The sequence below is a fragment of the Gopherus flavomarginatus genome, chromosome 1 (assembly GCF_025201925.1).
Source record: "Gopherus flavomarginatus isolate rGopFla2 chromosome 1, rGopFla2.mat.asm, whole genome shotgun sequence".
Lineage (NCBI taxonomy): Eukaryota > Metazoa > Chordata > Testudines > Testudinidae > Gopherus > Gopherus flavomarginatus.
In genome coordinates, this window is record NC_066617.1 from 224,793,356 (window position 1) to 224,805,673 (window position 12,318).

The 12,318-nt window shown below is 46.0% G+C and overlaps 1 protein-coding gene across 7 annotated transcripts in view; it reads right to left on the reverse strand.

Moving 5' to 3' along the window:
- LOC127043021 (organic solute transporter subunit alpha-like) overlaps positions 1-12,318 on the reverse strand; it is a 34,243-nt gene that overhangs the window by 9,810 nt on the left and 12,115 nt on the right. For 5 of the 7 annotated variants that reach the window (XM_050936705.1, XM_050936701.1, XM_050936703.1 and 2 more), the window contains 4 exons: positions 5,414-5,565; positions 5,215-5,288; positions 2,582-2,740; positions 117-228 (listed from right to left, as the gene is read on the reverse strand). In XM_050936705.1, the coding sequence (XP_050792662.1) occupies positions 117-228; positions 2,582-2,740; positions 5,215-5,288; positions 5,414-5,521 (453 nt within the window). In that variant the 5' untranslated portion in view covers positions 5,522-5,565. Of the gene's footprint in view, positions 1-116; positions 229-2,581; positions 2,741-5,214; positions 5,289-5,413; positions 5,566-8,104; positions 8,319-12,318 lie in introns of all 7 variants that reach the window. The other 2 variants (XM_050936702.1, XM_050936706.1) reach the window with 2 other exon arrangements.

Below are 12,318 nucleotides of genomic sequence, written 5' to 3' on the forward strand. Positions count from 1 at the left end.
TGGGCCTGCTGTTTATAGGATGCTGGTTGGTACATAAACCTGGCTTTTTAGATATTTATTGTCAAGCCAAAGTGTACAAGCTTGGTGAGCAATGGCTGATTAGAATATTTACTTACATCAGAAAGGTTGTAGTTTCCGTTGGTCCAAAGCACTATTGACAGAAACATTAGCACAGGTCGAAGAAAAGCAAGTTGAAAAGTCCCCAACTTCAACAGAAACAGCGTTCGTCTGACAAGTCAAAAAAACCACCACTGCTCAATACCATGTTAATAAGCTTAACAAAACTTCACAAGAAATTGTTTAATGGTAGAGGCCCCACATTTTCCATAGGTACTGTACATGGGTGAAATCTGGCAAGGAACATCCTCTAGAATCTTGTCTAGAATTCTCTACTTTTTCACAGCATATTGAAAGATGTAGACATGAACTTAGCAGAACAAGTGCAAAATAATGTTTTTTGCTCCATTGCTGGTTCTGCAGCAGCAGTTAAATAACTAATGGAGCTGTGCAAAAGGTGGTGTATTAGGGTCTACTGGGGAACCAATGGCAAAATAGCTAGCACCTGAAATATACCATTAGCTTCTCCACTGCAGCTATGCTATCCCAGCCTTCTGCTACAGTGGGCAAGTTGGTGCTTCACTACCAGAATTAAACTTAATGGCAAGTTACCATAGATCTTTAATCCTTGTCTAGAAAAACAATGTAACATATGGTCTTCCTGATTAGCGAACCCCTAATCTTGTGGTAGTCCAGAAAAGCAGGGATTTGTAGGATCAGGAGAGAGGAGCAGCATTTTCCAGAGTATTTCTCCATGAACATTCTTCAGCAGCCATCCACTTTTCCTCCTAGGTCAGAGGAAATCATCCACCTTCGATCACTACACTACCTAGCCCCAGCAGAACAGCTGGTGCACGCTTCCCTCTCTTCAGTGAGTCATATTCACAGACCCAAAAACATCCTTCAGATTTTAATGCTGTTTTAAAAATACTATAAGGAAAGGGTGGGGGGGAAGGGGAAGACACTTGCCACTCAGATACATGAAAGCTAGTATAGCTGAACTATCTAAGTGCACACTGGGCAAGGTCCAGCTCTGCTTCCCTTTTCTTTGTCAACTTTCTTATTTCTCATCTATTTCCCAGCTCTCGCTCTCTCTGGTTATTTCGGTCTTCGCTGTTGTGCCCTTGGCCTGTCAGACACTCTACCTAATGAAGGCTCCGTAGCAGCCAGCTGCCATTTAATGTGTAATGTGATATATTAATGAACCTTGATGTATTATAATTGCTCAATTAATACAACCATAATTACATCATTACAGTGGTAATTTTACTCCCGCAAATAATTACAGAACTATAAATGGTACAAACAAGTGTGAAATGGGCTGAGACAGGTCACCCGATGAGTGCATTTGCCCTTTCAAGCATTTGGAGAATTGTGTGACAACAGAGCAATTGTTGCTGATAGAAACCTGTTATTGTACCTTCCCGTGTTCCTGACTTTTATCACTCTTATCTGCACTAGACTGTCTTATCTATCATCCTTATTTGTTATAAAAAGAAAAAGGAAGTTCAACCAAACAAGAGACACCTGAAGGAGGGACCAGAGGAGGATGACATTTTCAAGAAGTCATCCTCTGTACTGGAAGAAGCTTAGAGAGCTCAAGAGTAGGTAGAAGGCAAGGCCTCCCCAACCCTAGGTACCGATGAGAAGGAGCCCAACACAGGTCTACAGAGGTAGGAGCAGGGGTGAAAGTAACTTAAAGGACTTACTGGTACACCGGAGTCCTGAGCGGGGACATGGCCTCAAGAGGCGGGGCCTTTTGAAATTTAAATCACCCGGAGCTACTAGCTGCAGAGGCGCGTGGGAGTCCCGGGGCTCAGGGGCGAATTAAAAGGCCTGGCGCTCCAGCTGCCGCGGAGCTCCGGGCCCTTTAAATCACTGCGGGAGCCCAGCTGCCGGAGCTCCGGCGGCACTTTAAAGGACCCAGGGCTTCCCGCAGTGGCAGGAGCACTGGGCCATTTAAATCCCCACCTAAGCCCAGCTGCCGGTGCTCCGGCAGCGTTTCAAAGGGCCCGGGGCTCCCCGTGGCGGCTGGAGCCCTGGGCCCTTTAAATACCACCGCAGAAGCCGGTCCAGTCTGGTACGATGTATTGGCTATTGCCGTACTGGACCGGACTGGCTTACTTTCACCTCTGGGTCGGAGCCATCCTACAAAGACAGCCATCCTTTCACCCACCGGCAGCATGACTCCAGCAACAGCCTCACTTTCACTGAAAGGCTGAATGTCTGCTGGATTGACCAAGAATGATGCTACAAAGATTGTCTGGTCCCCAACTCCAAGCCCTTGCACCCCAAAACAGTGGAGGATAGCCATATGGTGCAAGCTGAAAAAATAAATTTTGATGTGGCCCCATGATAATACACCTTAAAATAGCCAGCATGAGATACAGAGGTAAGGCATTCAAAATGTGCCAGGTGCAAGTTTTCTCTGGAGCAGGAAGCCCAGCATTGTATGTGTGGCTCTGCTAAGTTGCTGGTTTCTGACACCAGTACTCTAGCTGGAGAGCTCTAAAGCGAAACTCACCGAGTGATGTGTACGTAAGGGAGGCAAAGGCAACAGCAACAGCAGGGACCTGTGCTGATCTTGAAACGATCATTTTCAAATCTCCTGAGAAATAACTTTTGACCTCCACATTCTTTAATCATCATCAGCATGAACTTGTGGATCACAATGGCAAAAAAACTACAAGAGAAAAAATATCAGGTTAAACATACACAAAGTGCATGTGCTCTTTGAAAACCATCCCACTACAGGAATTTGCAGTGCTGACATTTCAACGTCTGTCATTAATAGTAATATTTAGCGCTAACTGCACAGGAACATTACTTTATAAGGGCAGGCTGAGTTAAGCATTAATTTCATTTTACAGAGAAGGAAGTCGAGACATAGAGCAACTAAGGCCACGTAGCATGTAGATGGGAGAGTCAGCATTAGAATGCAGGAGCTGCTGGCTCCCACCCTAGTGCTCTATCCATTAGACCAGTGGTTCTCAAAGCTGGTCCGCCGCTTGTTCAGGGAAAGCCCCTGATGGGTCTGGCCGGTTTGTTTACCTGCCACATCCACAGGTTCGGCTGATCATGGCTCCCAACCTTGCTTCTTGCAGCCGCCATTGGCCTGGAGCGGTGAACCACGGCCAGTGGGAGCCGTGATCGGCCAAACCTGTGGACGTGGCAGGTAAACAAACTGGCCCAGCCCCGCCCGCCAGGGGCTTTCCCTGAACAAGCAGCAGACCAGTTTTGAGAAGCACTGCATTAGACTATGCTAGCCTATGATTGGTGTTTGATTTGATGGGCAGGGATGCTGTCCCTAGTCTCTGTTGCCAGAAGCTGGGAATGGGTATCAGGGGATGGATCACTTGATGATTGCCTGTTCTGTTCATTCTCTCTGGGGCACCTGGCATTGGCCACTGTCAGAAGACAGGATACTGGGCTAGATGGACCTTTGCTCTGACCCAGTGTCACAGAGTGTGGGGGAGTCAGGGCCTGGCACCCCCCACTTCCTGAGATTCACCGTGACTCTCAGCCAGCCAGTAAAACAGAAGGTTTATTAGACGACAGGAATACAGTCCAAAACAGAACTTGTAGGTACAGACAACAGGACCCCCTCAGTCAGGTCCATCTTAGGGGGCAGGGAGCCTAGACTCCGGCCTTGGGTCTCCCTCCATTTCCCCAGCTAGCTCCAAACTGAAATCCCCTCCAGCCCATCCCCTGGCCTTTGTCTCTTTCCCAGGCCAGGAGGCCACCTGATCTCTTTGTTCTCCAACACTTGCAATTGGCACTTGCAGGCAAGGGGCCCAGGCCATCAGTTGCCAGGAGACAGGGTGTTGGTCATTCTCTGTGTAGACAATATCACCAGGGCCAGCTTCAGGCACCAGCTCAGCAAGTAGGCGCTTGGGGCAGCCAACGGAAAGGATCGGCACGTCTGGCTCGGCGGCGGCAATTAGGCAGTGGGTCCCTCGGTCCCTCTCGGGGAGAAGGACCTTCCACAGAACTGCCGCTGAAAAATGAAGCAGCGGCAGTAGAGCTGCCGCCGAAGTGCTGCCGATCGCAGCTTTCTTCTTTTTCCACCGCTTGGGGCGGCAAAAATGCTGGAGCCAGCCATGAGCATCACACTGGTTTTCTTAGGCTCTGCAACAATCACACACCTTTATCCCACCACCTAGATATTAAGAAATGCATAGGGGAAACTGAGGCACCCACACAGTATTCAGAAAAAACATTAAGAACATTCCCACTTCGTCACACCCAGTATCACCATTCTTATGATTTTGTTTTCTTTTTATAAGTATTGTTAACATCACGCATACTTCTACAGTTAGACAAAGGTGGGAATCTAATAATATGACAGAGACTTGCATGGTTTTATCTCAGACACAGATTAAGCCAGTGAGAATTTGCATTTACCATCCAAACAAAAGCAACTTAACTAATTAGCATTGCTCCATCTTGTTTTATTCCATCTCAGACTCTTAGTTAATGGAGCCAGAAATTATGAAGAGTTAAAGGGGAGATTTGCAAAAACATTTATGTGATTTAGGAACACAAGTCCCATTGACTTACCAATGAAACTTGTGCTCCTAAATCACTTAGACAGCTTTGAAAATCCCATACTGTAATCTTCAACCTTTCAGCCTCTGCCTTAAAATTAGAGGGTTGCACCATTACCTCTAGGAAGCAGAGACCACAATTCTTCATCCTCCCCTTTACATGTCAGAGCTGTCAAACCCTCACACAAAGCTTTTATCAGGACATGTATGGAACATTTTCTCACTGATATACTCATTGAAGGTTCACTTGCCATCATTAATAAAAGGCCCATACAGTGCATCATTAATAAAAGCACAGTGAAAAGTCACAGGTCAGAGTCTCATTCTACATGGCATTGAGAGAGATACAGGAATGACTTTACTACTTCAACGCTGCTGCCAATCAAAGGGATCAATTGTTTTCTTTCATTCTGCAGTTCCCACACTAAGGGGGCTGTAGTACTGGGAATTCGTTTTTTTATTTTTCTCCCTCCCCGCTAGAACAGCTGCCAAGAGATTTCTTCTCAAACTAAAAATCCATTATTAAATTTACAAAATGACTGTGTTTACCTAGTGCTAGAGGCTGTTTAAAGGCAGGAAATTCAGGGTTCAGAGAAACAAGAATACATACACTGCTGCAGTGAAATCTGTAAACATTGTTGAGCGAGGAATCCACATCCCGATGCATGATGTAGTAGCTATCACCTGGACAGAAAGACAGGAGGGTATCAGAGGGGCAGAGATAAAAAGAGGTTTGTGCATTAACTACAGCATCTTTAGAGAAAGGGTCTTTTCAATATTAAGTTGAATTTCTTTCTCCCCCTCCTTACCGGAGCTGCTGCATTTATCCAAATAAAAATCGTCCTTTTAGAGGAGGGGGTTTTCCTGTAGATATAGAACACTTCCTCTACAAACACCAGGTTGGCTATTAGTGTCATTAAAGTCAAGATGGCAAAGAGAAATATACCTGTTAGATCAAGGCCTGCAAAACAGAAAAAAAGACACGTTTTATTTGAGGTGTGTAACATGTTCAATGTAAGAAAGTGCCTCAGAAACAAGTTTGAGGTCTCACTCCTGCAAAGGCTTTCTTAACTTGACACACTGACATTGACTTCAATGGGATGTCTCGCATTGCAGTGCATCAGGTTAAGCTCATGAGCAAGTCTTTGCAGGATCTGGGCCTCAGGCTTCATATTCATTTTAGTGCATACACATGTAGCTCCAGCAGCAAAGTGTAGTGTTTAGGGCCCCATAAATCCTAAGGACGGCCCTGTCCTTCTTTTCCCCCCAGCCCCCTCCAACAGGGGAAGAGTTAAAAAAAAATCTCAGGCAGCCCTTAGTTGGAATCAGCTGTTTCTAACTGACCTCAGATAACTCCCTCTCAGCTGATCCTGACTGATCTCTGGTAACCCCTTCTCAGCTGAACCTGGTTGACCTGTAGTCACCCAGCCCCAGTTTGAAAGGGAGGAGGGCCTTTTAACCTTCCAAGACTGCTTTTTACCCACCCCGTCTCCCTCCACAGCCATTTGTCTTGAGTTTATCACAGTAGAAAGAATGTATCTCTGTTTTTGTGTGATATCTGCAAAAATCCCCTTCAGATTCCTGAACACGTACTTTGACATGCCTGCAATAGAGATATTCCTTGAGGATTAATCCATGCTGGTTCTCATGCAGGAAGGATCAGAAACGCATGTTGGGACAAGGTTCTAGGACAAGTACTCTTGTATGAATCTAATTAAATAACATCAAATATTCTAGGAGATTTACTCATTCCAGCTGGACCATAAGCAAAGCTGTGTTTATTCAGTATTAGTTCCTTACCTTAACAATGAGTTTAAAGGGCTGTTCCTGCATGCCTTGGGCATTCAAAATTCCCACGGGTCTGTGTGGGAGTTTTATCTGCACAAGGAATGCATTAATCATAGGTTCCCAGGGGGCTGGGATACAACTGCCTGTTTCTGACCAGGTTAAATTATCATTTTGTTTCTCCTCCTTGGCACTGGGTATTGACATTAATATTTACCTCTGGCTCAGTGTAAGGCCCGGTCTACACTACCTGGTTAGGTCAACAAAAGGCACTTTACGTCAACCTAGTTGTGCATGTGTCTACACTCATTTGGTCTCCCACTGCTATGCTGAGATAGTAACACCACCTCCCCGAGCAGCACAGAGTCACAGTGAATGTATTTAGGTCAATACAGGGTAAGTGTAGATCCTGTATTACTTGTGTCGACCCTCCAGCAGCTGTCCCACAATAACTCACAGTGATAGTTCCACTGCCCAGGGGTCACAGAGCCCAAAAGCCCTCCTCTCCCTTTAAAACCCCACACATTTTTAAAATTCCTTTTCCTGACTGTCCAGCTTGGCGAGCACACCTAGCAGCTCTCCATTGCTGTGTGCAACTGCCTAGCTGACCCCTCTGGCTGCATGCTCCAAATGCGCCCCTGCCTGCAATAGACGGGAGATATTGGATCTGTTGGTTTGTGGTAAAAGAGGCTGTGAAGGCACAGATCCAATCCAGCCATAGAAATGCCGACATATATGAGCAGATTTCTTGGGTGATGCAGGAGAAGGGCTACACCAGGGACCAGCAGCAGGGCCACGTGAAAGCCAACAAGTTGTGGCCAGTATACAAGAAGACCAGAGAGGCCAGCAATCTGGTGCCAAACCTCAGACCTGCCACTTTTACAAAGAGCTGCATGCTATCCTGGGCAGAGACCCCACTACCACACCCCACAGCACTGTGGATACCTCCAAGAAGCCCAAATCATAAGCCCCTTCCATGAACAGCAAGGAGGAGGAGGAGGAGCTGGTGGAAGAGGACAAGAAGGAGGAGGAGCATGGCGGACAGGTGACAGGGAATCCAGCTGCGCAGTGAGCCAGGATCCATTTTTAACTCCATTGCAGTCTGGCCAGTCCCACCAGTAGAGCAAGGGCAATCGCGATGCAGGGGAAGGAACCTCAGGTAAGCGTGTAGATACGTTTTCAATGACAGACATGACCCCCCAGAGTAGTAGGACACATCTTTTGACTTTTCATCAGTTTACTTGTGCTAGAAGAGGCAGTGACTCAACTCTGCTTTTCAGTCCCCTATACAGTTAGGCAGGGGTGAAGTGGGGAGAGTATGGCATGCAGAGCAGTTTGTTTATGGACAAACAGGGATGTCCCTTAAATCCTCCTGAAAGATCTTGATGAAACTTTCATGGAGTTATTCTGCAGTCCTCAGCCCATGGTTTTTACGGAGGGCTGCTTTATTTCTTCTCCACAGTAGGAAACTCCCACACCACTCAGCCATAACTTCAGCAAACCTCATTGCAGTACGCAGGCTAGCAGCTTGCGGGCCTGGGCAGCTTCGGGACACCAGCAGCAGCCTTTGAGACCTTCAGGAATGAGACATCAGCTAAAATCACCACCGCCTGTGGAAAATGGTGCCAGTATTCCTATACTTGCCCTATACTACTAGAATCATAAGACCAAGCAATTCCTCCTCATTTCCCCTCCCCCTGGGGGGCAATACTCACCACAGCTGGCGCTGTGACTGGGGCCATGCACAAGCAATCCCAAGCAGAAGTGAGAAGGTCGTGCTTAAAACTTTTGGGGAGCAAGGGGAGTGAGTTCAGCATCTTCAGTTCCTCATTCTGCAGTGAATATGCTGATAATGGTACCTCTCTGTGTGTTATCTTCAGCTGCTGCCACTTCAGCCTTCAAGTCTACCCCTCTCCACCTGCTGACCACCTGAGCCAGATAAGGAAAGAGAAGGGGACTTGGGAGGACATGTTCCAGGGTATCTTGCAAGCCAGTGCTGGATCAGACTGTGAGCACAGAGCCTGGAGGATGAACACTGCAGGCAGCCTGAAGAAGGAAAGAGCAGAGAGGAGAGAGTCCCAGGAGTCCCAGCAGGAAAAGCAGAGGGATTTGCACCAGGACATAATTGGGCTTCTCAGGAAGCAAACACAGATGCTGCAGGCTCCCTATATCTATATCAATTTTCAATATGGCTTCTGGAATTTCTGCACTATCCCTACCACTCCACATTAAAGACAATCATAGCTTTACCTACACTGACCTGTGAAAGTCACGGTTGGTGTATGTGTAGCTGAAATGGACATGAATGTTCTTTCCTCTTCATAAGCTCTTCTCTCTTAATTTATTAAACTTTATTAAGTTTTTAATATATTTGTTTTAAAATTGCACAAGTTACTTTGCACTGATTTTATTACAGAATACAATTACATTATTTGGAAGTCATTCAGCTTTATTAGGTCAAAATATATACCAATGAGTGCTCAGCAGTTCTGAGAGTAACCATGTCACATAACTCATAGGATCATTCAGAAACAAAATTAAGAGGTGCATTGATTATGTTATATTCCTCCATGTCCAGCGATCACCAAATGATCCCTACTAGGCCACAAAAGAGGAGGGCCAGGGAGAGCCACTACAACACCACACGCTTCTCTGGCTCACTGTTAAAATGGTCTTTCAGAGCCACCCAGAGCTATATAGCTCCGTGTTGAGCTCTTCTAATAGTCCTTATATCTGGCTGTTCAAATTCAGCAGACAGCTGCTTCACCTACACCCTCCACTCCAGCAGAAACATTTTCCCACTTTGCTTCATAGATATTATGCAGGACACAGCAGGCAGCTATAAATCACTGGGGGTATTTTTCTCTCTGAGATCCATTCTGGTGAATAAACAATGCCAGCAACCCTTCAAATGACCAAAAGTACATTCAACTGTCATTCTGCACCTGCTGAGCCTGTAGTTGAATTGTTGCTTGGTGCTGGCTGTCGCAGCTCTAAAGCCTCTACTCTAACATGGTGTCTGTATGGCCAATTGTCGGTCATCTAAAGGTCACACTGGTACCGTGTGCAACACCGTGGTGCTGTGTGCTACCTTAAGGTGCGGTGTGCAACATTATAGTGCCGTGTGCATTTTCCCGCTCTTTTTGCCTGGTCACCTAAGGGTAAGGCTAGTGCTGTGTGCATAATACCAGCGTGCTGTGAGCAAAGGAATTCAATCTGACCAATTGTAATTCAGTTCAAAAGGTCAGATTAGGGTTGTGTGCAAAACCATGCTAGTGTGCTGGGTGCAGCTTCTAGCAGCTTCTAGTGTGTCGTGTGCAGATTCTATCTACGTAGAGGGTGCCAGCTCGGAACCTGGAAGGTGAAAGAGCTAGGGACCAATCAGATGCTGACAAGTGTAAAAGAGCCTTTGAATAAAACCATGCCTCGTGCCAGAATCTGCAGGAGTATCCACACACTGACTGAAGGACCTGATCAACCCTTCAGCCAGGGGTCTCCTCCGGATATAGCCGGCTCAGGACGTGACATTTATTTTTTCCAAATTACCTTCTACGGATTCATTATGCTTCTGGTGTCTGTACTGCTGGTCAGCTGTGCCTGGAATACAGTATTTGCATTCTAATTTCTGTAAATACTCTGTGTTTTGCTTAGCCTCTTCTCTTTTTCCTTCCCTTATTTGGTACAGAACTGTATATATTGTTGTTATTTGGTGTAAAGTTGTGCATATACAGTATATGAGAGCTGAATTGCTGTAATGGTTGCTATTCTGGTTAGTTGGTGTGTTTTATAGTATTTGGTCAATGTGCACACAGTTCATTTAAGTTGATGTATTTATTTTAATTTTTTGGGAGCAGTTAATTTTAAATTATTTGGTTCCTTGTTAATGAATGTAAATAGATTGCTTCAAGTTGTGTGAATGTTCCTGTTCTAATCGTACTGCTAGTTGGTAGAAGTGCTCCTCCCCAGCCCAAGTTGTGATTTTTTTCCTCTGTTAATAAACGGCCACGTGGATTTTTTTTTTTGAATTTTCAGTCTGTCTGGGTTTTAATTTTCCTCTCTCAATTAAAATTCACTTGAACCCGCATTAGGGTCAGACACTGGCAAGGTGGTTTCATGAGCCAGGGATATGCTGTCTCCCCCAGGATCACTACTGGCATTTCAGCATTCCCAACGCTAATCCGCCAGTCAGGAAAGAAAGTCCCTGCTTGTAGCTTTCTGAACATCCTGTGTTCTTAAAGATGTGAGTGTTATGCACCCTCCCTGACTACCTAACGATGTTAGTGACGCGTTCCCAGTGATCCAACAACAATGTGTAACTATAGAAAACTAGCCCTTTCTGGTGATGTACTCAGTGGCAAGGTGGTCTGTGCCAAAATAGGGATGTGTGTGCCGTCTATCACTCCTCTGCAGTTCGGGAACCCTACTGCTAGAAATCCATCCACTATATCCTGCACATTGCCCAGAATCACAGTTCTGCATAGCAGGAGGTGATAAATAGCCCTGCATGCTTGCATGACAATGGTCCCCGCTGTGGATTTCCCACCTCCAAACTGATTTACCATTGACCGGCAGCGATCCAGAGTTGCAAATTTGCCTAGTGCGATTGCCACTCTCTTCTCCATTCTCAGTGCAGCTCTCATTTTGGTGTCCCTGCACAGGAGGGCTGGGGCAAGCTCAGCACATAGATCCAGGACTGTGGCTTTGAGCATCTGAAAGTTCTGCCGCCACTGCTCATCATCCCATACCTGCATTACAATGCGATCCCACCACTCAGTGCTTGTTTCTCAAGCCCAGAAGTGGTGTTCCACCATGTGCAGCTGCTCCATGAATGCCAGAAACAATCTTGAAATGGCTCTTCCTATGTTCCACAGCACTCTGTCCTCCAAGACATTGTTATGTTGTCCACTCATTCAGTTCTTCCTGCAGCTCTGCAAACGCTCCAGGATCATGTACCCTGTGCTTGTAATGCTCATGACAACAGTGTAGAGCTGTGCAGGCTCCATGCTTTTGTCAGAGATGACAGATAGCAAGGAGGCCTGTGTGGGTTTGTGGGATTTTGAAAAAAAGGCACAAAAATTATGGGATACTGATAACAATATGGGATGGACATAGTTGCGAACTCGGAAATTGACCCCATATTCCCAGTCACCCTCCACAACTTGTTTCAGTCCCATCATGCATTGCCAAAATTTCCAAAAACACAGTGCACTGGACAGGGTCAAATTGCACAATGGGATACCTAACCATAGTGCCCTGCACTCTGCATTGACTCAAGCACTCCTGGTGAGTACATGCACTGCCAACACAAAGCGCCAAGTATGCATGCACACAAGCAAAGTACTAACTCTGGCAACTGTATGCCAACGAACTTGAGTCAACATATGCAGCCCTGGCCTAAGAGATATACTCCTTCAAAGAAAGGTGCTGCCTGAGATAGATGAAAAAATTCAATGACACCACATCCCATTCAAATAGGAACCCATTCATCTATCAAGGCTCACTGGTACTGCTTTGCTCTAGGCTATAGAAAGTTTGAGAAGGTGTTAAATGGTGTCTACACAAGTGCTAAGGGGACTTCCCTGTCATTTTAAGATAACTCAGCTGAAAAAAAGAGCCTTTACTTTCTTGTGTAGATTGGGCTGTAGACTTAAGTGGAAATACTTTGAATCTACCCCAATGTGACTGGAAGCAAAATTTAGGATTTGGGTCAAAGGAGCTAGGTGAAGTTTATCAGGATTGCTTCACTTTCTCTCTCAGTAGTTGTCCCCCTTCCATTCCATGATCCAAACACCATCCTGGCTGCAAGCAGTAAGGAGTGACCATGCTGTCATCTCGCCCTTCCCCCTCCCCAAGGGCAAGAGGCAGTAAAGCCAGCATCATGGCAACCAGTTTCATCAAGCCCAGGAGACCATTGTCAGGCCTTCAACGA